Here is a 27469-nt window from a genome sequence, read left to right as displayed (position 1 = left end):
GTTCAATAGCTGGCTGGGAAGATGGCCCAGGTGGTAAAGTGCTTCCCTAGTAAGTGTGCAACCTCAATTTGATCCCCAGGACTCTTGAGAGCGTATATTTATAATCTCAGTGCTGGGATGATGGAGACAGGTTGATATCTGGGGCCCTCTAGTAAGGCCAGACTAGCCTTTTTGGCTAGTACCAGGCTAGTCTTAAAGGTAGTCAGTGCCCAAGGAACAACATTCATGGTTGTCTTCTGGACTCTGCATGCCTGTGCATACACACTTACACACACATGCACCTGCACACACATAAATATTTTATTGGAACCCAGCTATGCTTTTTGACATAAGTTTTACCCCTGATTTTACATGGTAACAGCAGAACTGAGTAGTTTCAAAAGAGAGCATATGGCCTATGGGGTCTAAAATATTTCCTGTCAGGTCTTTATAGGGAAGGTTAGTATGTTTACCCATGTCCTTTCATGTTTTCCTAACTGTGTGGATTGTTGATCATTACAAGAGGATTAGACTTTAAAATTATTAAAAATGTCTCCAGTAAAAATAACAAGAAACAGAACAACATGACCACTGGGTGTCTCTCTTCCCTAAATTTCACAAAAGCCAATGCTGAACCAGCCTTCAGCCAACTGGGGCTGTGACATACCAGACAAATATTGACAGTTGCTAAGGCAACTGGGGTAAAGTATTGGCCAGGGGATAATATAGGCGCCAATTGTGCGTGCCATGTTTCTCACATAGGGGAGATACAAAGAGAAAAATGAACAAAAAAACCCCATGTTTGGAGGCCTCTCTTCAATTGTGGCTGAGGAGTAAGTCGCTGCTGCTGTTTATCTTAACCCCCATCCTCTTTGTTCAATTTCTCTTGAACTTAACACTTTGGGGACTTGGGGATTCTTAAGTCAGCTACAATGCATCACAAGAGGGAAAGTTTTCTGAGCACCACTTCTTTTGTCCAGTTGTGTCTGAAATTTACTTTTCTAAATTATAATGGTAACTGAATTCTTGATTTGTCTGACTGGTCACACGGGTGGTTTCCGTAGTAATTCTTTTCATTGCTATTTGTTCTGTGCCCTGCTCCTAAAAGGATGCAAAGAGGTCGGGCAACTGCAGTACTACCTCAAATGAAGAGTGAAGGAGCCAGACACATTAGCTTAGGAGAATATGGGGAGACTACAGCACAGTCAGGGGCGCACTATGGAAAATGGTGACATCTTTTCCTATCCCAGCTTCCATCTTTTCAGTTTCATGTTCCACGTCTGGAGTAAAGTCAGGACCTGCTGAGAGATTTCAGTAGGAGAAGGTTAGCTGTGGAGCAGGAGAGGATCAGTTCTCAGAGAGGAAGATCAAGGCTAGTCCCTTATCCTCTCCACTATCCTGCTTGGGACTGGCTGCAAGTAAAATGTCGAGTATTCTAGAGCACCCTGGGTGAATCTAGGCTTTCCTTTCAAGAAGAGTTGGAAGGGCCTTGGGTTGGCCTTCAGGTTCTCATATCTGTCCCTTGACCAAATTCTTCCTCTCTCCAAGACTTTTTAAATAGAGCATCTGATCCAAAGTAAATCATACTTGGATTGTGCAGGTCAGTGCAGGAGTCAGGACTAGTAATATGTAGAGGCTGCGGTCTTCCCAAGCTCAGATCCTGTATATGGTCCTTCTTTGACCAAGTCATTGTTTTCCTCTCTGATCCTGTTTTTCCTTAGATGTATCAGGTGTTGATTGCGAATTTTCACAAGGTAGAAGCATTCACGCTCCATCCTGATCTCCAACATTAAGAAGTCCTTCTTGCTTTAGTATGTTTACTTTCGTGAATGAAATCCTACCTAAGGCATGTCTTCAGCAGTAGGGTGGAGCATGCATTAGTTATTTTTCTCTTGCTGTGATAAAATGCCCCAATCAAGATCAACTTATAGATCAAGCATCTTGCATGGCAGCACATGGTAGGAACAGGAACCTCAGGGATCACATCTCAACAGCAAAAGGAAGCAGAGAGGAAATGAAATGGTGTGAGGCTATAAAGTCCATCTCCAGTGAAGTACTTCTTCTAGAACAACTTCATGTCTGAAAAGTTCCATAATCCCTCCAACTGGTGCTACCAATGGGAGAATTGCTCAAATACATCAACCTATAGGAGACATTCCTCATTTTAACTCTTACATTCCACCTCACAGCTCCATAGTCAAATGCAAAATGTATTTATTCTGACATCAAAACTCCTTATAGTCTTTAAGAGTTTCAATACTGTCTAAAAGTTCCAAAGTTTCCCCATTCCACGCCCCCACCCCCAAGATCCCAACATGGTACAAACTATCTCTGGCTATAAAATATCCTAAAAGAATTTCTGTCACTTCCAAGGCTGCTGACACTCCAGACCCACCTAAGGATTTGAGTCCACATTAGACCTAGCAGTGTTGTACACCATCTGTCTGTCTGTCTGTCTGTCTTTCTGTCTGTCTGTCTGTCTGTCTGTCTGTCTGCATGTCTCTTCCAGAGAGATGTTGTGGGGAGGGACTCAGATCTTTCTTATTTTCTGCTTTTAGAACAATTAATTCATTTTATTCTTTGCTTCCTATAACATGATATGAAACATTTTTTTTATTTACTGAGCTTTTATCATTGGATAAACTTAGTCTTTTACCATTATGTTAATTCAAGGATCCCACCAATGACAGTATGGAAATTATGGGGACTGATAGTTTTCTTCTGTGGAGGGATATTCAGAATCAGATCTGAGCTCTATCCACTAATGCCAGCTCCCACTCCCCCTCCACATACCTGAAATAAAAAAATACTGATAAAATTAGAAGTCCCTCATCTGCATGGGATGCTTGCACTCTCCTGGATAGTGAAGCATTGTTCAGCATATCCTCTGAGCATACCCAAACTTTGCTGTCTTCTAATTGTCTCCAGTGAGTAAGATTGGCTGTGTGAGTGTGGAGCACATGGAACTGATTATGGTGTGGCATCTAGGAAAATCCTACATCTGACATTTGTCTTCTAGAAAACCATCAACCTGTCCATTGGCCCTGCAGACTGCCCAGATTTTGAGTCTCTTCTGAAGGACTGAGAAATTCCATTTTCCCCACTGGACGGGAGGGGCTGGCTGAGGTCATTACGATGATTCATAAAGAGCACGCTGAACTGTATCTCCCAAAGGAGCTTGAAATATTGATTTTATGCATGCCATGTTAAAGATTGAACAGTTGTAGCTCTGCTTTGTATATTACTCCTTGAAGTCTTTAAACAAGATAGCTCTGCCACCAACACAGATGACACATCCTAATTAATCTTTGTGGAGAGGACCTGACAGGTTTCAATGAGCTCATCCAAATGGCACCAGTTCTCCTCTGATACTGAGGATAAATTGGAACAAGGCATGATTTATAGGAAATAAAAGTATCACTCCCATTTCTTCATTTTTCTTGTGTAGGTCAATCATCTGCAAAATGGGTTATGACTTGTAGATTTGGTAGAAGTGCGCTGTAGAAATTAGATGTTGCAAGCATATGATGATGGATTGATGTACAGTAAATGGTGATCATCTTTTCTAAGTTCTGTAATGGGCACTGAAGAGCTTTCTAGAAAAGGGCAAATGCCACAAAACCCAAAAGGACGCTTTTCTCTTCCTTTGGGAAAGTAAGATAATTACAGGTTTAAGTCATTTGTGGGAAACATGACTGATGGTTCAAATGAACTTATAAATGAGTTCTTTCAAGTTTACAGATTGTATGAATCATACAGTTTTCAAATGAAGAAATGGCAAATGTTCAATAAATATGTCAAAAATGTTCAACATATTTAGCTATCAGGGAAATGCAAATCAAAACTATGTTGTGATTTTGTCTTACTCCAGCCAGACTATGTGCCACCAAGGGAAATGGGTGACAGATATTGGCAAAGACAATGAGAAAGGGACTCCTTATAAGCAACTGATGAGCCTACATGCCACGGACTGGGGTTTCTTACGGGGTCCCTTGTTCTGTAGGACGATGAGTTCTGGCCAGGTGTGCATGGGATTTGGCTTTGACAAATAGACTTGACACAAAGAAGTGTGCTATCTGAATGTATTTCTTAAAAATGACATGAGGCTTTTACAATCATTGTAAAAGAGAGATGAAAAATCTGGCAGCTCAGTAGTTGAGATACATCTAAGGCCATCTAAAACACACTGGATCTAAAACATCAGCCATCTCCTCTGGACTGGCGCAGCATCCCCGGGCTCCGAGCATGCTTGGGCCGCATGGGCCTGGCCAGAATCCCCTGGGGGGGCTGTGGGTGCTCCAGCCAGGAGTGTAGAGGCTCGAATCTCAAATCCTCAATGCTGAATGCTCAAATCTCGAATGCTTACTCTCTTGAATCTCAACTGGTGCTGCACCCCCTGGGCCCAAGTGCTCTGGGCCCCGGGGGTTGGGGGGGCGCAGACTGCATGAATCTGAGTCCTAGTCCACCTAAATTCTGGTTCTAGTCCGAGTGCTAGTGAGTCCAAATGCTGAATGCAGACTGCTGAATGCTGAATCTAGAATGCTGAATGCTGCAGACAGTCTCTCACACACACTCAGCTCAAGGTTCCACCATACTAGGTAAACCGCCCACTATGCTAATCTTTTGGGGAAGTAGAGACCTGTCTCTCCTAATTCCTAGGAGTGGTTCAGCTGTAGTACGTGACTGAGAATGAGGATTTTATTTGACCTTGCCCTGGGATAAGCCTTTCATTCTGTAAACTTCAAAGCCCTACCTACAATGCTGGAGGCAATTAGTTTGTTTGGCTTAAGATTCCAAGCCAGGGTTTGACTAGGACGTTGGAACATTGGTGAAGGTCAGAGAGCAATGTCCGAATTTTCTTTTTCTAGCTGTTAAGAAATGATATCTTGGTGGGCCCCTAGCACACAAGTACGAGGACATATCTGGGCTACCTCTGAGTTTGGGGTGCCAGGCAACAATTCGGAGGCAGGAAACCAACTTTCTTTGAAGTTTTCGCCTCAAATACTGCTGTCACGCAAAGTCTGCATGGCACCTACGGATTACCATTCTATGGAAATCACTACGAGAGTTCATCAAAAATTAAAAACAAAAACTCTATACAACCCTGCTACAGCATTTCTGAGTATGCATCCAAAAGAATTAGTCACCTTACTATAGAGATAACAGTATATTCATATTTATTGTATCATTATTCATAATACTCAGATTAATTATCAGGTTAGGTGCCTCCAGTAGGTGAATGAAGAAAATATGATATATTATGCATATTTACATCTATATGTATATATACACACAACAGAGTTTTATTTAGTTGTTAAGAAGAATGAAGGTTTAGCAAATGAATACAGGGACACATATGTCTATAGTTGTAGCACACATGGGAGGCTGAAGCAGGAGGATCACAAGTTTGAAGCTAGTCAGTGTTAACAAACAGAACAAACACAAATTCAAGAAAAATAAAATTGTGTCTTTTTCAAACAAATGGGTGGACATGGCTATTATCACATTTAATGAAATAAGCAAGACTCATGGAGAAGAATATGACAGATTCTTTTCCATAAGTAGAGTCCAACAGAGATGAAAAGACATGAAAGTAAAACAGAATTGTTAGGAATGTGGAAACAGAAGATGGGGAAAGAGTATAAGAAAAAGTAGTGGGTAGTTGTGAATATATAAATTTTATACATTTGTGGAAATAACATAAAAAATCCCTATATTTTATAAAGCTAAAAATTAAGAAGACATTAATTAATAATTGGCTATTACTTGGAGGTATTTATTGTATTAAGTATTCTACTTTGTTTAAAAGTTCAACACTTTTGTCAAAGAATCTGTGTCCAACAATATAATGCAAGCATTTATCTGTTATGGGCAAGATGACAAGAGGTGGAATGAAAGTAATAAATAATAACTCGAGCCTTCTTGTATAGACATTGTAGATTAATTTTAGAAATGCCACTGAGGCTCTACCAAATGGAGTAATTATTCTTAATACATTGGATGGGAATCACTAACTAATGAATAACTTGCATCTTCACAGGTCGCTAGGCTATAATGACCTATTTCCAAAGCTGTCCTGACTAATTCAATGAATCTGTCTATATGTCTTTGTACTTATAATGCACATCCACATCTCCTTTGGGCACCCTGTCAAAGCAAGTGGCCCTATAAAAATAACAAGTCAAATTTGTTGATGAGTGAGATAGAGTGACTTTTTCCAGTGTCTGCTGCCAGTTTTGGGGCTGCTATAGGTACAGTTTTAGTGAATAGTCTCACTACTCATTTCATGACTGCCATTCATTCTGTGATTTGAGAGATCAGAATATACCTCAAAGCCATTGTGGGTTTTTGTTGTTGTTGTTGTTGAGAAATTAAAAGAGCTATGCCATAGAAGAGTAATCCAGAAATGTGTGTACTCATAGAGACAGGGCACAAGGTGGCAAAGGGCACTTCCAGCTTTTGGAAGCTGATAGTCTATTTGGTTGGGTCTAGAACCAGGCACTCTGGGCATGAATCCTTACTAGTCTTATCTATAAGTAGGAGAATAATATTATCTTGGTGGGTAGAGTGAAGTAAAGCCAGGATACACAGTATTTACAAGTCTACTACATTTAGCTGTCTCATAAGTCTTAACACAGTTGGGGGATCATGGAAGTTGCTGAATTGAACATCCTTGTTTGTGGACACAGAAGTTCTAACAGCAAGCAACCTTGAAATGTTTAGTTTTATGACTCTAAGTACATTGTCTCCTAATTGATTCTTTGATTATGGCTTTGCTTCAGTTAGGCTGTGTTGGGGTTGATGAGAATCTTGCTAGAGGATTTTTGGGGTTGGTCTTGAATGATAAACATAAAGCAAAGCTAGAGGAAGGAGGACACTAGGCGGAAAACACAGGTGACCACAGTGAGATGGGAACCCTCTTGGCCAGGCGAGGAGGACTCTGCATGGCAGACCATTGAACATGGCTTTGGAATGATACCTTTCCTTTCATGAATGAAGGGAATCATCTAATGCTCCTCTTTCTGTGCACTTCTGGAATCTTTGAGGCATGTAGTAGGTAGGAGAGGAGTGTAACCTTTTCTTTTCTTTTCTTCTCTTCTCTTCTCTTCTCTCTCTTTTTTTTTTTTTTTTTTTTGAGACAGGGTTTCTCTGTATAGCCCCGGCTGTCCTAGAACTCACTCTATAGACCAGGTTGGTCTTGAACTCAGAAATCCACCTGTCTCTGCCTCCCAAGTGCTGGGATTAAAGACTTGCATGACCACCGCCCAACCTAGTGCAACCTTTTCAAGTAGATGACTCTGTGTCACGTCAGAAACTGACCTCACAGGGAGCTTCATGTCAGAGGCTGGCTCGCATATGACCAGGGACTATCCTGTCTCAGAGTGACCTTCTGGGCTCAGCTCTAAGAAGTCTACAATCATGATCATGGTCAAAAGGTGTTTAGGAGAAATGAAAAGCTAAAATGGCAAGGGAATTTGGTCTTATGAATCAAGGACAAAAGAGGGTCATATAGTCGCATAGACTTTATGGGATAATATTGACCTCTCCTCCCACCCCAGCAGTTCTTGTTGCCAGAGTTGTCACCAAAGTCAACACTTTTCCTTGCCAAAAGGATATGTGTGGCCTTCATGACCTCTGGTTGTGAGAAACTCCTTAGATGGGGATCAATATCTATCTAAATTACAAATCCTTCAAGTTCAGTAACAGTTGACTTACCTCCTTGAATTTTCAAATTTTGTTTCTGCTCACTGAAGTTAAGTACAGTCCAAAATATAGGAAATGAGGCAGAAGGATCAAATGTACAAATATTTATTATTTATTTAATTTTTTTACATTAGCACACACATTAATGGGTTTCATCATGGCATTTTCATACATTTGTTACTACTCCTTGCCCTCACTCATTACCCTTCTCTGCTGGCTTCTTACTTGCCGGTTGCTTCTTTCTGGCTAGTTCTCTTCCTTCTTTCAGATTATTAAATGTGTATATTTTAAGATTCAGGCTGTGGAGGATTCATTCAAATCTTGTCTTTACTATGTAATAGATTTACAGTCTTGTACAAGCAATTTATACAAGCAAACTTGATTTTCCTTAACTGCAGTTTTGTGATAATGTAGCATCAGTTTGATAGAATACTTAGAAAAACTAAAGTAAATGAGGCAATGCATGTAAAATATAGTGCTTGGTAACTAATAATCTTGCTATACATTAGCTTCTCTTCTCTTCTACACCTTTTTCCATCTTCTTTCCTTACCTCTTCTATATGTTTTTTCATTTTATTTATTAATTTCATACATCTTGAAATAAACATTGAATGTTTTGCTTTATATTTCACACACATACACACAGACATACACACAAAGAGAGAGGGAGAGAGAGAGAGAGAGAGAGAGAGAGAGAGAGAGAGAGAGAGAGAGAGAGAGAGAGAGAGAGAGAAAGAGAGAGAGACCAAGACATATAAATAATGATTTCTGTGTCCATTTTGATAAACTTTAAAATTTTATTCTGATATATGGATTACAGTTCTTCTTAAAGTCAGTGATGACAACAGTGTGATATTTTGGTAACTTGCTAATATCAGGGCTGATTTGACATTGTGAAGTATAAAAGGAAATGTACAAGGCTTCAGTGTGAACATGTTGTATTTCTCTAAAGCATCAATTTCATTTGGATATTTTGGTAGATAATTTTTTATACTCAAGCCAAGATTGTTTTTATATTTAAACAAATGTAAGTATGTTAAGTAGAAATCAAAATGTTTGAATTTTAAAAAGAAAATATAACATGCCTCATAACTTTAACCTGAATTCAATAGTTTTTTTAATGTGAGATTTTCAGATGGCAAAGGCTCAGCACATTCTGCTGTATGAGCTTTATTATTCTGGAAAAGGTTGAGAGGTACCATGTAAAGAGTGAAGAGAAAAGCCGTACATGACCCTTGAAATCATGGATTAGAGTCTAGTGAAAGACAAATGTAAAAGTAGTAACAGATAGGGAACTATAATAATAATTGTCACAAGAAATAATTGAACACAAAAAAAGAGACTGCTAGTGAGATGGCAAAGTGGATAAGAGCACTTGTCAAGACTGACGACATGATTTTGATCCCCGAGACCCATATAGTGGAAAGAGGGAATCAACTTCTGTGGGTTGTTGTTTGACCTCTATTCAGTATGTTGTTGTGTGTGTTTAAATAATTTTCTTTAAAGTTGTTTTTTTAAGGGGTCATGGTTAGTTTAGCTGGGTGCAAAAGTGTGCTGGTCAGAAAATTATCTTATGTAAGCTAAACATATCTTCATGAAACAAAATAAAATCTGATTTTTGCAATTCGATCCTCTTTCCTGCATACTGTAATATAAAAATGAACAGAGAAGATTTTCACTGTTGCACTTCCAGAGGAACTAGAATTACCTCGTACAAGGTCCTTCTATGCCAATACCCTCCAAGGTTTTAGCAGAAGGCTTTGTTTCATTAGGATAAATCTGAGTCAATATGGAGCACAATGACCCATATTTAATCCAAGTTAAGAACTTCTGACATGTTACAAGCAAAATCTGCTTTTTAGATTTTGCTAATAAAATATAAGTCCAAGTAACATCTTTCTGGATTATACGTATTTATTTTTAAAATCCTTCCAGTGGAAATAAAAAAACTGTCTCTGGTATAAAGCCTTGCAGTTAGAATGGAACTGCACATTGTATGTAGTTTTTTGGATTGGCATTTATATCTAAGGAGAAAACATCCTTTAGGAAGAGTGCTCCAACATTGCCCTTTACACCTCCTGATTATCCATTGAATAACTGGCTTAATGTAACAGTAATTTACAGTCCCCAGCTGGAAGGCTGCAGAGAATTAATCATTATCCATAGTTCAGCAGATGCCAGCAGTGTTATTGAAGTGGTAATTGAATTTTGTGAACTCTCTGTGGTCCAGCCAGCATAGCATCGCGTCCAAGAACCATGTGATATGCTGAAGATGAATACATGTCTAACAATGAAGGATCTTCAGCTGAAGCTCAATAGCACCCAGCCAAAAAGAACATATTGATTTGATGACTTGACTTCTGATATTGAGCATTTTGGAATGGGGGGTCCATTCAGAAGCATGACAATGTGTACCTACATGAAGGATATTCAGAGCTAAATCTTATACTTCCCAGAAATCTTTATCAAAAACTTCATTGAAAATTTCATCAAGTAGAGCTTTGTATAAAGCAAATTATCCCCTTGTCTAGTCAAGGATATTCTTGCCTCACTCTTTAATTGAATCCTTGTGTGGGAAAAGAAAATTCCTGAAATAAATTCTGATGATAGTTTTCAATGAAATGTGCCTTATCACAACTCCACCAACCAAGTGCTTTCAAAGTTTCACACTCCCCAAATGACCTCACACTGTCACTACTTTGCAATGTTGTTTCTAAAAGAGAACATTTATGGTTTGGGAAAATAGCTTAGAAAATGAGAACTGTTGGAATTGTTTTGGTTGCTGAAAATACACTTGGCCTCGGTGGCTCTGGCACTCTTGAAAGGAAACAGCTTTGGCTCTGAGTTTAGGCAGACCCTGAGTTTGAATTCTCCCCCTCTCATGCACTCTGTCCTTAATAGGTCATTCAGCATTTTACGCCTCTTTCTCATTCCTTGCAAAGCTGAGCTCCACAGGAGCTGGGGACACAACTCAGTTGGTAAAGTGTTTGCTGCATAAGCATGAGTGCCTGAGTTTGGGTCCCAAGGACCCGTGCAAAATGCTGAGAATGGTAGTGTACCCTATGATCTTAGTGCTGGAGGATGGGAGATAGGAAGATTCTCGGATTTGATGAGAATCCAGTTAATCCAAATCAATGAGCTCCAAGTTCAGTTAAAGTCCCTACAAATAGAGTGGAAAGCAATTGAGAAAGACACAGTGTGTTGATCTGGCTAACACACATTCAGAAACACATGAACACTTATAACACACACACACACACACACACACACACACACACACGAGAGAAAGAGACAGAAACAGAGACAAAGAGAGACACACAGAAAGAGACAGAGAGACAGAGAGAGACAGAGACACAGAGAAACAGAGACAGAAAGACAGAGACACATAGAGAGCTCAACATTCTACACATACATTAACTCTATAGGATAAAGAACTGTGCCTATTACAATAACAGCTGTCATTTACAAGCTTGCAGTGTGACAGGCACAATCAACTGTTCTGAGCACATATTGTCTTAACTCTATAGTTAGTATGTAAAGTTACTGACTTGTCCTAATTTGCCTGAGACTAGCCTGAGTTTATAATGGCAAGTCTTGATTCTTCAAGACCATCTCAGTTGAGGAAAGTAAAGCTGTGCTTCACTCATCAATATGTAGACTTTACAGGTCTGGGAAGTGAGATTCAGGCACAAACTCCTAATATGCCAGAGCTGGGAGAAAGTAAGTCTGGTATTCAAACCCAGACTTGAGTGAGTTCAAGGCAGTGCTGTCTGTGGTCCTAAACTGGCTCAGCCAGTGTTGGTTCCCTTACTATGTTACAAGAACACTTTTGACCTTTACAAAAATTCATACGTCAGGCCACATTTTTCTAACCTTTAATTATAATTTCAGGAATGCATGTGTGAGGGGCTGTTTGTGTGTGTTAGAGAGTGAGAAAAAGTGATAATAAAAATGAAAGTCTAAAAGACTGGCATTTATTTCAAAGAACATCATGTGTTTTGTTAATCCAGAAACCATTCATTAGTTTATTTGCTTATTCACTCAGCAGGTCTACAAGGAGGTATGTTGTGAATAAGATACTTGGGGAGATATAATGACGGCTAATACACTAAATGTGGTTGTAATTGGAGTATGAAGAATTAGTTAGAAAAAGGTGCTAGAGCTTTGATAATAGTCACAAGTCCTCAAGCCAATTCCATGAAAGGACATTACCCAGCTGACCTTCACACGGTGCTTGAACTACAGAAAACTACATGGGCCTTCCTTCATGCTTCTAGTTCTCTATCTCTCTATCTCTGTCTGTGTTTTTGCTTGTTTTTCTTTCTCTGTCTCTGTCTGTCTCTGTCTCTCCTCTCCTCCCTCCCCTCTGTGTGTGTTTGTGCGTGCGTCTCTCTGGCTCTCTTCCCTCCCCTCTTCTTTTCCTCTATTTGCATTAGATGCTATTTTTGACTTGAGAGTTCATTCTCTTCCTTTGTTGCTTAGAGGAAATGTCAGCTCTTTAGGAATAGCTGCAGAGTGGTCACTGGAAACCTGTGCCAGATAGTTTTATGTCAACTTGACACAAGCTAAAGTCATCTTTGAAAAGGGATCCTCAATTGGGAAAATGCCTCCATGAGTTCGGGCTGTATACAAGCCGGTAGGACATTTCTTAATTAGTGACTGATAGGAGAGTGCCCAACTTATTGTGGGCTGGTGGTCTTGGGTTCTATATAAGTAAGCAGGCTGAGAAAGCCATGTGGAGCAAGCCAGTAAGCAGCACCTTCCATGGCCCCTGCATCAGCAGTTGCCTCCAGGCTCCTGTCCTGACTTCTTCTAGTGATGAACTATGATGTCAAAGTGTAAGACCAATAAACCATTGCCTTCTCAACTTGATTTTTTGGCCATGGTGTTTCATTGCAGTAATAGAACCCCTAAGATGCTACCTCAAGCTACATTAGTCACTGGTTTGATTATAGGATATATGTATTTGCTGCTAGATATTTATCTTCTATATTTCTTGCTTCTTGCTTTAGCCTTTTCAAACAGTGTAAATATCAGAAAGAAGGGTAACCTGTTTAAGTTATGTTCCCAGAATTTAAAACAATGCTAGGCCCATAGAAGCAAATAAAACATTCACTAGATGAGGAAAATGAGTTAACTAGCAACTGTTTTTGATTCTCAAAGGTGCACCTAATTCTGCATAAAGTAGTTATCACAGGATGGCTTGAAGGGACATCTTGATTTAGCCTCATTTTTTTTCTAGTTACAACAATAATGTATTCCTATTATAAAAATGTTGACAGTCATAGAAATGTAAACAGCATTATCATTAACCTTTTTTACACTCAAAATATTACCCTGTACATTTTCCTCCTACATCTCTTTTGATTGATGTTCATAGATGTTATTTTAAGACAAAGTCTTGCTGTAACAGTGGCTGGCCTTGAATTTGTGATCTTCCTTCCTCAGCCTCAACCGTAATTAAAGGGGTGCACCACCACACCAGGTTCTTTGATTTTTTTTTCAAGCAATAACAGACTTCTGTTTTTATAGTTCTATCCTTTGTGTGTTTGTGTGTGTAGGTGTGCATATGTGGAGGACAGAATTTCTATGTTGGGTATCTTCCTCTCTTCCTTTCCAGGTTGTTTTAAGGCAAGGCCTCTCACTGAACCTGGCCAGCGAATCACAGGGATCCTTCTTCCCCCACCATACTCCAACAGTGCTGGGAGCACAGGTATGCACTACCATACGGAGCTTTCACGGGAGTGCTGGGGATCCAACCTCAGATGCCTACACTAGTGTAGTAAGCCCTTTGCTCACTGCAAGACCTCTGCATGGTCCTTTCTTTTTTACTTTCCAGGTTTTTAAAAAAGATTTTTCATGGGTAGCCAGAAGACCTGAAGAGTACTGACTTGATACTATTATGCAAATTAAATGATATAAGCAAAGTGATTAGTCCAATTTAAGTATGCAATAAATGTTAGATGGCTTTGATAATCTCCTGTGAATCAACACCTAGAAGTCCAATTTGCTTTCCAGTTTATCTTGAAGGTAAATATAAACTAGCTATAAAGATGGATGGGGAGGAGGCTATATTTGAGGAAATGAAGTTGGAAAAAAAAATCCATCTTTTTTTTTAATGTATGAAAGAACTGTAGCAGCCAGAAACTTCAAACTATAAAAGCTCATATTAACCGTGTCTTGGCTCTTATATCAACCAGATGGCAACCCTGGTCATATTTCTGCTCTACGTCATCACTGGAAATACAGGTGCCTCTCAGTATCCCTAAGAGACCATGAGAATCCAGGGTGGAAACCATAACCCACAGATGCTCAAGGTCTTCATACAGAACAATAGTATTTGCTTATATACCCACCCTCCTCTATACCTTATCATCTTTGGATGACTCATAATAGGCCAACATAACACTTACACTGTGTAAATGGTTGTTAACCAAGCAACCACTCAAGGCCAACTACATGGTACAAATTAGCTACAAAGTAACATTTGTCCCCCCTTAATCTCTTCAGTCCAAGATTGGATGGTTACACCCCTTGGCACAGTGCTTATGGATATGGACGGCAAGCTGAATATTTTTCCGGGCATGTGGCAAGTGCAAACTGAAAAAAGGATACTTATGATTTTATCTGGGTATTAGGAATAGTGACTGTGTTGTCTTTTACTTTGATAAAGGACTCCAAGAAGTGAGTTTTGATCCTAAGATTGCAAATTCAGGTATCAGTGTATAAGGATGTCTGGGAGTCCATCTTAAAAAAATAACAGGGGCTAAAGACGATGGTCCAAGTAAATGGCACAGAGAATGTTCACTCCCTTGGTGATAGAGATCATTTTCCTCTGATAAAAAGTGAGCTCATCACAAAATATCCACATTGCTTTCAAGAGACGCTATTGATTGATGTCCTATTTAATTCATGGATTTTTATTTTCAGTAAACAACATTAAACTGGTAACACAAAACTAATACCAGAGTCACGCACTGATAACATAGTTTTTTTTTTAAGTTGTTTGTAACAACTGGGAAATTAAAGAGAATATTTTACAAAACGTATAATTTATATCTTCATAAATACTTTTAAAAGGAAAAGTGGAACTCGTGTAGTGATGTACAAATTGTATTTTGTAGTACATTTTGTGATCTTTGTTTATTAAGCATACATAGGTACACATGTCTATCTTGTGTTTTCATAAGTATAACCAAAAGATGTATTTTGAGCAGGTCTTCAATAACTCTAAACTTTCATAAAATTTTGTAGAATCTGCTCTTCCTTTTCAAAATTGCACTAACAGCATATTTGAAAGTCATCAGAGATTGTGAATCAGGTGGCTTGGTCTTCAGTGGACTGTTTAACTATGAAAGAATCCCTGTTCAATTTTGAAGAAGTGGATCTCAGTAGCCTCTGGGACACAAACCATGCACTGAGTGGCCCTGTCATCTCTGCATTGGGAGTTTTTGGTTCAGCTTCTTTCTATTGGGAAGGAGTCAGTTTGTCTATGATGGAGGAAGTCTTTGACACCAGCCCACTTAATTAAGAGATATTCCACTGCTATAGCTATAAGCACATTTCCTAGTGTACTAAGTAGAAAATCAGTCTTTGAACTTCATGTTCAAGAGCTTTATGTTTTCTTTCATCTTACAATTGAAAGCACAAAGTTGACCTACTCCAAGGAGCTCAGTAGAGATCCCTCAAGTCAACCTTAGTATATGGTGATATATATGTACAAGTTCAACATGATCTTAGATTTCACTGTGCCAATCATTTCTATAACACTTATTGGGATTTAACTAGTGCTCAGAAAATGAGTGTGATGTGACACATTCTACCAACTACATCATCTATGTGACTGAAATTCACACAAATTTGCACTTGTAATAAACAGCACAGGAAAGCAAGTCACCCCTAAGCCATAGCCTGAGTTTACCTTGATTCTAAGTATACATTTGGAACATCTATCATTAAAAAAAAAAAGACAAATATAAATGACCTCATATGATCACAGAAACATACATGGGGCCACTCCTTCATTATGTTTCTTATATACGGGTGATGGTGGGCCACGTGGCAGCAACAGTTTGCCTCAACCAATGTGCTTCCCTGGGCACCTGTTACATTTCTCCTCTCCTCGTCTTCAGCTCCAGCTCTTGGAGGAAGGCCTCATTGTTCTGAGGGCAGTTGGAGTAGCAGGTGCAGGTTCCAATGAGCATGACTGGTTTCTTGATGATTTGCCCCGGGGAACACTGAAACTCCACATGGATAGTTTTGGTGTTGTGGGGGGTACAGCAGCGGCCATCACTGCAGACCCCACAGAACCGTGGCTTGTAGGTGTACAGGCTAGTGCAATTCTCAAACTGTAGGTGGATGGCTTTCAGGGACTTCTTTGTGCGGAGACACTTTTTACCTTTCTAAGAAAAGAAAGAGTGTTGAGTGGAAGTCCTGCAGTTGTTCTGAAGGACCACCTTAACAGTTACCCACCCAGCGCCTTTTGGTCTTTCTTCTTTCTAAATAAATCATCAGTTTCATTTGAACAATGTGGTCAGCTAACATCAGTTGCTTCCTCAGAGTATCCAGGAACTTGTGATAAAACCTGGTCAATAATGACATCAGTCCAATTATTCTGGGCGAGCCTCTGCCTTTTAGACAGCTCTTTTCTGTCTTTTACATTCCTTTCCCTTTCTGTTCCTAGAATTTGAATGTAATGCCAAATCTGCAGAATCCCTCTTTGTCTTCGAGATTATGAAGAGGAAGCAGAAAACATCTCTCTTATTTAAAGACATTGCTTTTCTATAGCTAAATGCATTCTTTGGTGTTCTTAAGAGAAGGACCAAATGTAGCATTGGTAAAGTCTATTAATGTTTCAAGGATTCCCCAGGCATTAATTCATTTAACTGACAGCATTCATTCATTCAAGGAATATCTGTTTGTACAAAGCACACCTGACCCAATTTTATTTGAAAAATGGAGTCTCAAAAGACTGAAATGATCAGAAAATATCGAGTATTGGAATTTGTCTGATACAAAGCCGGTTTGTTTCAATATACTATGACCTTGGAAATTCTGGGACAGTGAAATTCAAGATTCTTTTCAAGAAACTGAACTGAGTGGAGACTCTATTCAGTATTCTACCAGTTCAGATAATAAAGAAGCCAACCCAGTTTCATCAAATAAACAAACAACTGACTTTTATTTCTTATTCCACTACGAATTTACTACGACTCTCTACCGCACACTTCCCCAAGAAGGCTCATAGTATGTGGGGCGATGATTAGACATCCTTTTATGTCAGTGGTTTTCAAACCGGCATGTACATGCACCACCTTGGGGGTTTGCTAAAACACAGATGCTTGGTCCTTACAACTAGAGTTTTGGATTTAGCACATGTGATTCAAAGCCCATGAATCAGCAGATGCTGGGGTCTACCTGGGGACTCTGAAAGAAGAACCTCAGTCATAGACTTAAGAAATCCCAGAAACAAGAAAACATCTAGTCCTATATTCCAAACATATTTCCAGAACCTGTATAAAATATGTATACCATATAGACATCTTAAGCATAGTATTTCCCCCTATAAATTTAGGTGGTAAAAGAAACATCAGTTGTATGAAAGAACACCACAAAAAACCAGATTCTAGAAACACTGTATAAAAAGGCCTTACTTAAAGAAGTAACTATGAATATGTAATATGAAATATGAAAATATTGAAGGTCCTGTTTTTCCAGTTTTTGTAGTTAATATTCAAGATATATTCTTTTCGGTGGCTGTTAAAACCTGCTGAATTGTGTGTGTGTAAAGATAAATGTATGAATGCTTATATGGGTGATCTTTCATTGTGAAGCTACTACACATGTTTTCTAAGGTGTCAGAAGATGCAAGGGTATAATTTTGGAGAAAAGGTGTTTCTAGGTGTTCTTTCTGAATTTGCAGAAGCAACATGAAGTTTTGATAGCTCTCTAAAATCATATAGCTGAACAGCTACACAGCCAGTGAGATCACAAGGGTCTCTTGTTTTAGCAACAGGGGAAAAAATAAGTATTTGATAGCTAACATTAACAGAGTATTTAATCTATGTTCAATCATTTTGTCTCTCTGTCTGTGTCTCTGTCTCTGTCTTTGTCTCTCTCTCTCTTTCTGAGTCAGAATTTTTATATGTATCTCTGCCTTTCCTGGAACTTTCTATGTAGACCAGGCTGACCTCAAATGGACAGAGATTTTTCCTGCCCCTGCTTCCTGAGTGCTGAGATTAGAGGTATATGCAACTATCCCCAGCAAGAGATATAAATGGTTACCGTCTATGGAGAAAGAATTTAAAATAAATTGCCCAAGATTACAAAGCTAGGTCATATTGAAGGGATTTAAAGCCAGGCTGAACTGGTTCTAGTCTTGTTTCCTCAAACATTATATGATACTGCTTCAGAGTAGAGATACACAAGACTTGAATTTCTGGAGGCTATTTTGTTTTGTCCTCGGCTGATATAAGAATCTATGTAATGGTTAATCTGATATTTTTATCTGATCCAGTTCTGCAAAAAGACCTTTTATGTCATCAGGAACCAATTAGGGCTCCTGATGTGCACACTTTATACCTAGAATCAATATACTGTGTTGACATAATTCCATCAACAACAACAACAACAAGGTGGTGGTGGCTGGGAAGAAATATGTTGTTTCATTTGGCTCATGTTGCCTTACTCTGGAAAATGTACAATTTCTATCAGGCTTTTAAAAATACTGTTCATAATTCCCAGACGTCCATTCCTGCATTTACTGACAGCTGTTTATTGTGGACACAATATATTCCAGGGCACATAGTAGGATCTTTGGACTGCAAGGTGAATAAAGCAGACACCGTCTCTATCCTGGTCCTTCATATATCTCATACCTGGTTTATTTAAAACCTAGCCTTACTAAAGGCAGCTCTTTTTCATAATTGGAAAGTTATTTTTTTCCTCTCCAGGTATGGGATTCGATTTACTAGAACATCCTCATTAGGATAAAGTATTATATAGCTCTGTGTCCTTTTCCATTTGTTTGTAGAACTGCTGTGAGGTGCTTGAGAGCTTTGTGTATCTTAAAAATGAAAAATAGAAGGTACTGATTTTGATTCAAGGTGCTCTACGCCCTTCGTTTGGATTAATGCCCATCTGGGGCATATTGTTTTCTTTTTTTTCAGTCAGCTAGTGCGACAGTGACTTTCTGGAGGCAAGGCCACTGCTATAAAGGGGTAGGCTCCTACCTTGTCTGTTGCTTCCTCAGGCTCTTGTTCACAAGGCCGAACTACGCAGAGACGAGTCTGTTTTACCATCTCACACTGGCGATTCCTGTTGGTGACCCGGGTGGACACACCCATTCCACAGCTCTTGGAGCATGCACTCCACTCTGTGGTCTGCTCAATGCAGTTGATACTGGAATCAGAGACTTCAACTCCTACAGTGGCTTCCGGTCTGTAGGCTATCAAAGGCGTAAATAGTTATTAGAATAAAGGATGGAGATATAAGTGTTGGCCCTTAGAAAATATTAGATTGTACGTTTTAATACTGTAGCTAATATATACCAGTTTTTGCAGATCACAGAACTAGGTTTATTTATAATCCCTTAATAGGTAGGGTACAATGTAAGATTTCAACAAATCTTTATTCATCGAACCCTAAAAAGCTTAGGACAAGTTGCCCTAAGAAACTTAGTAATTCTATGTACGTAAGAATGTCTATCATCCTAAGCCGAATGTTTCAATACATGATTTGGTAATAGGAAAGTTATGTTAACAGTTTAATTTTTTTGTATATATGTTCAGATGTGGGTGTGTGCGTGGGTGTGTACATGCCCATGTGCTTGAAGGTGTGCATGCGCATGTGCAGAGGCCACAGATCTACCTTAAGTGTTGTTCCTAAGGAACATAGTCACTGAAATCTGGGGCTACTTGACTAGGTTGCCTAGTGACCCTAGGCAGGTTTTTGTTTTTGTTCTTGTTTTTTAGAATGCTGAGGGTCTGACGAAGGTCCTCACACCTGCACTGTATGTAGGTACTGCATTCCCCAATGCCACATTTTAATTCTGATGAGTAAGCACAGCCAGCCAAATTAAAAAAGAAAAAAAAAACTATCAAAGAAAAGAGACTTTTTTTTTTTTAAATTAGGGGTCCATCAGGAGACAGAGAGAGAGACAGAGAGAGAGAGAGACAGAGAGAGAGGGAGAGAGAGAGAGAAGAGAGAAGAGAGGAGAGAGAGAAGAGAGAAAGAGAGAGAGAAAGAAAGAGGGAAAGAGAGAGAGAGAGAAGAGAGAGAGAGAGTGTCAAAGAATACCTATCCCAGAAGGCAAAAATGAAACAGCACAGTCTCTATGGACCCCTTTAAAGAAGGGCTGTGCACATATTTCAGTAATCTAGCTCAGAGTTAAATAAGTGATGCCTTTGATCTCATTTGGGTGATCTGTAGTTCACGATGGAACAGCCAGACGTAAAGTCACATGTCATCTTAAATCCCAGAGTCAAACCTGCTTTGTGACTGCATCTCCCCCTTAACTGTCTCTGTGTCTGCTGGGTTTCTCACCTGGAAGGGCCAGACCTCCCAGTGTCCCCTGCTCATCTGAGCCACAGGTCCACTTTTCGCAACACTCCCCAGGCACTGCGACTTTTCTTGGAGCTGGGCAGTCAGGACCAGGCAGGAGCACATCCAGCTGGCAGCGGGGCAGACAACCAATCTGTCCATCTCTGCAGGTGCACAAGTATTGACAGTTTGGCTCAAACTTCTCTCCGTTGCGGTAAATGACCCCATCGAACACACAGTTGTCTCCCTCTGGAACTAGAATATTCAGGAAGAAAGGCAAAGGGAAGAGGAGAGAGAGAGAGAGAGAGAGAGAGAGAGAGAGAGAGAGGGAGAGGGAGAGAGAGAGAGAGAGAGAGAGAGAGAGAGAGAGAGAGAGAGAGAGAGAGAGAGAGAGAGAGAGAGAGAGAGAGAGAGAGAGAGAGAGAGAGAGAGAAAGTGTAATTCAACTGGAAGCTGTGTAAAATGGTAGGACATGGTCAGAAGTTCTTCCTTTTCTAGTGCAGATGACTGGCTTGTCATATGTCTTAAAGAGAGATACATCCTTGTGGATGCTTCCAGAAGGAGGAGAAAGCACCAATCTCACCTGGTCCTTCTTTCTTCACCTAGTTCTCATTTACACTCAAAGAGGAGCGTAAATACTGCAGACTCTGGACACGCCAATACACATATTCTGGTTAATCGATGGTTTCTAACACATCTCTACTTCCTTTCAAAAGTACCTACCCTGAAATGATTTCATTTCTAAGCCAGAAACAGAACAAAGACAAGAGTAAATGCTGAAGCCCTGCTCCAGAGACCCTATCTTTAAAGATAAGATCGTTTCCAAAGAGTCATCTTCTGCAGTAATTTAGGATTTAAAACCAAATAGGTTCACTGGTTGGATTGGGAAGGGCATTAAGTTTTCTTGGAATTGAAACACAGTAAATAATCACTAGCTGAGAGGGAGAGAGAGAGAGAGAAAGAGAGCGGGGGCTTCAGACTCTTACCAGGGGTGGTAGGTACGGCCCTGATTATAGCACTGTACCTGGTGGGAAATTGATCTCCCATTGATGTTCATGAGCCTGGGTTGGCTAGTTGCCTGCATTTTATTTTACCGTAGCTCAGACTGGAGTAACATAGTCCTCCCAAGAGAAGAAATTGCTTTGGCTCAAATTAGGACAATTACAGGTGTGAAAACAAATGCGCTGGGCTGCTGGGTGGAGGGGAACTATAGGCTTGGGGGTAAGCTTATACTCCCATCACCCCAAGTGTTCCCCTGGAGCTGGCCAAATAAAATGATTTCACTGGCCCTTAACTCTGCTTTCGTCCCTTCTCTAGGCAGCAAGTGACCTACCTGCACGGGGCATGGTTCCTCTCAGCCTGATGTCTGGTACATTGAAAGCTCTCCACACATGTCAACTACTGTACTGTACTATTGCTACAAATGTTTTTGCTTAGTTCTCTGGGAAAGTAAAAAAAGAGGGCAAAGTTCCACTTAGCTACCAGAGGAGCGGTCAGGCCATGGAGGGGACAGCAGGGTAGGGATGAGGGGTAGAATTACCCATGCAAATGCCAGTCTGGTTGTGGGGGTCTGCGCTGCGGTCACAGTAGAGACCACTGCTCTGGTCGCAGGGTCTCATCTCAGAACAACTCTCCCCGCGCTGGCGGGCGCACACCGGACAGCAGGAGCAGCCGTCCAGCACCGAGCGCACCCCGGGGGCGCAGGTCGGTGATATACTGGGGCACTGGGGCGGGCACCGAGACGGGCAGTGCAGAGATGCCGAGACCTAGGAAGAGCGGCGAGACAAAAAAATGAACTCTGGTTATCAGGGGCAAACTAAGGCAGAGTGAGTCCGGGAGGGACCAGAGGCAGTAGAAGAGGGCCAAGTAAGTAATCCGGGGCATCTTAAGCATGCGCCACTTACTTGACTTAAGAGGTGGAAGAGCAGGAAGCCTAGGCAGAGGCATCGCTTTCGCAGGAAGACGCTCATGTTCTGCCTGCTAGGACTGTAATGGGCTGGAGATGGGACTGCCCCTTTCATCCAGGTCTGGCTGAGCGGCGAGCGCCACCCGTGCAGGTTTTATAGTGCGCTCCCCGGACTCAAAACCAGTTGGCTGCGCTTGGAGGAGGGGTTGGGGTGGGGAATCAGTTGGGTGGGGAAGTGGAAGGAGCTCCGCAGTTGCCATGGGGATGGGTCCCAAGGCTGCTCTCCTTTGGGCGTGGCGCCCGGTTTTAGTATGCCTGTGTGTGTGGCGACTGGCTTTTCCCTGAGCACAGGGAGGGACTGGGTGGAGCCCGGAGGCCGAGACCCAGAGCCAGCTACAGCTCGTGAGAAGGAAACGCCCTCTTCCTCCGTGTAGTTGCTTCACCTTCCCCCTGACACCGCTACTCTCTAGCACCCTCCGCCCTTGCAGTTTCAACCAGGGCTACAAACAGCGGCGCTCTTGACCAGGATGCCGAAAGTTTGGAGCCATATGAGCTGGGCAGGGATTGGCCAGAAGCCCAGAGGTTTAGTCATAAGGGAAGCACATGCAAGTTTGTCACCCTTTATTGGGGCACTCTTTGAAATGTTTTGAGGAGGTGGGTAGAAGGAAAGGACACGTCACAGCACACACACACACACACACACACACACACACACACACGAGGGAAATGAAATAACAGAAAAGAGTCACTTCGTCAGAGTGGGGGGATGCTTTTGGCCAAATGGCCAAATTCTTCTGATTGTAATCACACCAAGATTTGCAAAGTCTTAAGACCCACGTTCTACATGCTTGGTTGAAATAAACATAAAACAATGGAACACAAATAAAAAGGGACCTTCAGCAGGAGGGAAATCAATGGCAGAGTACATAGCGAGCCTGGGCTGTCCCTCTAATTCTCCAAGATGGCAAAGTCACTTCCACCTCCTTTATGGTTATTCTCTTAGAGCTCAGAACTGCCCAGGTGCATTCTCACAACTGTGACAGTTCTGCGTTTGTTTGGCAAACTCTGGCTGAGGAGCATGCAAAGTTTAGGCAGAGGTAGGGAAGCTAATTTGCACATCTGATTGGGGGTGTCCATATGCTCGTCAGGTTAGTGGGGTTCAGGCTCCGTGATGTCTCCATCCAGCTGCACATCAGAGACAATGAGAGTGCATGTCTTCCAAAATCACAGATTCTTGAGCCTGACCCTTGACCCTCTCCAGGGTGACTCTTGGGATGTTGAATTTTATTGTGTGATGAAATGGGAGTTAACTTTGGGCAAAGGAAGTAGGCACAGAGGTTTGGCTTCACTCCGGGAAAGGAAGAGGCAGGGAAGAAAGGTATAACTTAAGGACGAGGACATGGCAGTCACTCTTCTATGTTGTGGTTGGTCTGGTGTTGCTATGTATTCAAATGCTGACTACTGGCCCCTGAGATTTGGTTGCCCCCAGTGAGCAAATCCTCATGTACACGAAGTGATGCTATGTAACCTTGTTCCCCAAGTTAATTGGTCAGTAAAAGACTAAAGCCCTTAATTGGGCATTAGATAAAGGTAGGTGGGTTTTCAGTTACCTGGCTGGGAATCACAGGTGGAGACTGGGAGAGAAGAAAGGAAACCAAGAGAGGAGGAAGCCACTCTGATAGGACATGGACCATGAGCATCTAGCCAGGAGAAAACTGCAAGTAACAAGGCTCATATGGGTGGGATATAAGTTAGAGTAGCTCCCAAACCTGCCCAATCTAGACTTATAGTTTATAAAATAAAATCCTTGGATTGTGTGTCTTTTATACAGGATAGATAGAATATATAATTCATCTAACCCTTTTAAGACTCCTGCTGGTGAATGCTAGAAACTAAACTTGACTGAGCTTTGCATAAAGGAGGGTTTTAATAGGGCATTATGCACAAATTGAGACTGATAATGTTCCCACATATGTATCCGAGAAGATGAAGCAATTCTTTGCATATTTCAATATAAAACATATTGCTGGTATACCACACAATCCTACAAGATAAGCAATTATAGAAAGAGCCAACCACACCGTAAAAGAGATGCTTATTGAACAAAAAAGAAGAGTAGAAAACCCCAGGGGCAGATTAAATAATGATTTGCTAACTCTAAATTTTCTTAATATTGGTGAAATTGTCACTGAGAGACACTGGGTTATTGAAAAAAAAAACCTGAGGTACTAAGCCAACCAATGCACTATAAGGATGTGTTGATGTTAATATGGAAACCTTCAATAGTTTTAAGGTGGGGACATGGTTACGCTTAAGTATCTACATGGAGTGAAAAATGTGGTTACTCACAAGACTTGTAAAGATTAGAACTAATCAGGGAAAACCTTTTATCAGCTGAGGCATGAATGCCACCACAAAGCAAATAGCCTTGGCGATTCACTCTCACAGACTGTCTCAGTTACTTATTTTTCCAACATATGCATGCAGAATAACCTCTGAAGACTATCCCAAATGATTGATCACACAGAGACTGGACAGACAACACAGAGATTGGACAGCACATAGACTGGACAGACAACACAGAGATTGGACAACACATAGACTGAACAGACAACACACAGATTGGACAGACAACACAGAGACTGGACAGACAACACAGAGATTGGACAGCACATAGACTGGACAGACAACACAGAGACTGGACAGACAACACAGAGACTGGGTAACAAATGCTACAGCTAGCTCTTTAAAGTCTAACCACTTTTTGGGGGCCTCAAACACAAAATTTTCACCTTAATTATAGGAAGGTGTATATATAAAGAAGTAATTATAAGAAAACTGTGGTTCCTGTCCCTTAAGTTACGGTGGATGGTTTTGGTCATTTGATGTGTTATGGTTGTAATCATCTAGGATAGGATGTTATTGGTTGTGATAGGGAGGAAACAAAATAAACTTTAAATCATGGATTTTATTCCTCTGTTTTTCTTTTTTTTAAAAAAGAACTTTCTTATCTTATGATGGGGAAAAAGAAATAACAATAAATAAAGGAATAGAGAATAACAATAAATGGGGGAAGGGTATAACAATAAATAAGTCTTTAAAATAAAAATTAAGTACACTAGTTTTAAATATTTTACTTTGGCATGGATTAGTGTATCATAATAGAAATTTAAGGTTGTTTTGATTGACTATTGTTTGATATATTGTACATATGCAGCTTATTTAAAATGTGATATAAAGTTCTAGTTTTATGGTTCTTATAAATATTTCTATTGTGCATAGATTGCTAATGTTAGGGAAAAAGATAATTTTTTTAAACAAAGGATATGAAGTGAAAATTTCTGGTTTGTTTGGAAACTGAGTTGTGTCACATGATGTTTTTCTGGAAGCTGTCTTGTAAGAGGATGTTTGCTGAAGTAGACACATGAGAGGATGTTTTGCTGAAGCAGATACATGAAGGGGCATGTGATGTTTTGCTGGAGAGGACACGAAAGGGCTCATGATGTTTAGAAAAAATATAAATGTAACCACACCGACAGTGAGAGGGTGCTCTTGCACTGCTATACTTTGCTCAGCTGGTCTTTGCTGGTTATCACTTCAGAGAGAGAAACGCATCAACGAACTTCTCAACGTATTCTGCTGATTCTTGCCACTTCCCCTGACTTGTGGCAATTCAGTGGAGCCTTGCGGTTTCTGCTGGATCGAGCTTCTGCTACTGATTCGTGTTTGGTGTTTGCTATTGGACTGGACTGCTGATATCTTGACAACGGATATTGTAATTGCCCCAAAGAACTACTTCTAAACAGCTCTATAAACACTCTTTCCTATTAACCTTCTTTCTCCGGTACCTTTGGTTGGTGAGCTAGAAGGGAGGTTAATGTATTTAGGAACCCTAATTTAGGTAGGTTCTAAAAAATCTAAGCCCACAGGATGCTGTGATGGTTTCATAGTAACTGAATGGGACTACTGCACCTTGGTGTCAGGGCACTGAAGACTGCCAAGACCACGTCTCTCTAAAGGTCCTTCTATCTTCTCTGCATTTTGACAACTTAAGCCAGCCTCTTCCCGACAAAGAGAGGGATGATTCTTTCAAGTCTCTTATTTTTATGGCTACATTGCCAAAGAAGGAACATCCCTTTTTATTAGATTCAATTTAGAGAAATTGACAAAAAGGAAACCCAGGAATAATTCTGGGGTTATCCGAGGAAACAAGGTATGTTGGGAGAGAAAGCAAAAGCAGTTTCTTAGGAGAGGGAACTATTCCTTAGAAAGAGAGGAAACCTTGCAGACAGAACAATATAACCCCATTCTGTGCTCTGCTAAGAAGGTGGGAATACAGATCCACAAATCGAAACAACTATGACCTGAAGACAAGACCATCTGGCAGTACCTAGGTCACAAAAGGCTTCATGTTGTCCTTGAAGCCAACCCGATCTCTCTTATATCACTTTACAATTAAGATTCTGTGAGAGTTGAGGTCTCTGTGAAGTCCTTATTGGAAATTCTTGCTGAGTTGCTGGCCTAGATAAGCCAACCATAGTTGTATAGGATTAGAAGTTGCAACTTTATTTTTTTGTCCTCCATCTCTTCCTCTCTTCGCTTTTCCTCCTTCTATATTTGACACTAGAGGCTCTTGTCTATATGTTCCTAGTCTAATCTAACCTAATTTAATTTATCATCCAATACTCCTACCCAGGATGCAGTTAGAGAACTTTCCCTACTTTTATAGCACCAAGTGTACAGAAACAGGCAGATCCCAATTGACTGACTAGCTAGACTAGCCTAATCTGTGAGCTCCAGGTTCAGTTGGGAGACTTTGTCTCCCAAAACAAGATGAACCATGATGGAGGAAAACACCTAATTTTGACCTCTGGCCTTCTACATGCGTGCACTCATGCAAACACACACGCACACCTGTAGGCACACATGCACACACACACATGTTTGAACACACACCAGGCACATCTTAACATTAATCTTCTCTTCTTTAACTGTGTTTTTAAGTTGCTTACACTGTAAAAAATTAAGATGGAATTTAATGAAATTCTTAAAGAAAAAGATGTCCAGAAAATGAGAAAAGATTATTCAAGTGAAAGTTGTTAGACGTATGAAAAATAATTATTCTTTCTCGTTAGTTAAGGACTTCCTTTTAGAAAAATGGTGCCAAACTTAGTTATTCTAGTTGTGCTTTTAACATTTCCTTCAATAGAGAGGACTCTGGATGCCTTATATCCAGGCCGCACTCACAGCTTCTGGTTATAAAAACTCTCCTTCTTTTGGACAGCTTGAAGTAGCTTTGGGCTACTTGGCAGAGTCAAGCCAGTCCTACTTGTAAGACTT

The 27469-nt window shown here is 40.5% G+C and overlaps 1 protein-coding gene across 1 annotated transcript; it reads right to left on the bottom strand.

Annotated features, from left to right (window-relative positions):
- Positions 1-14587: 14587 nt before the first annotated feature.
- Ccn3 (cellular communication network factor 3) lies at positions 14588-22455 on the bottom strand. The gene is made up of 5 exons (XM_031359355.1): positions 22128-22455; positions 21764-21989; positions 20227-20478; positions 18915-19129; positions 14588-16085 (listed from the first exon to the last, which is right to left on the bottom strand). The coding sequence occupies exons 1-5, from the start codon at positions 22242-22244 to the stop codon at positions 15789-15791; spliced, it is 1107 nt and encodes a 368-aa protein (XP_031215215.1). The 5' UTR covers positions 22245-22455; the 3' UTR covers positions 14588-15788.
- Between the last annotated feature and the right edge of the window lie 5014 nt (positions 22456-27469).

The sequence above is a fragment of the Mastomys coucha genome, unplaced genomic scaffold, assembly GCF_008632895.1.
Source record: "Mastomys coucha isolate ucsf_1 unplaced genomic scaffold, UCSF_Mcou_1 pScaffold7, whole genome shotgun sequence".
NCBI lineage: Eukaryota > Metazoa > Chordata > Mammalia > Rodentia > Muridae > Mastomys > Mastomys coucha.
Note: the sequence above shows the minus strand (reverse complement) of the source record. Positions and strands in the feature narration are given on the sequence as shown.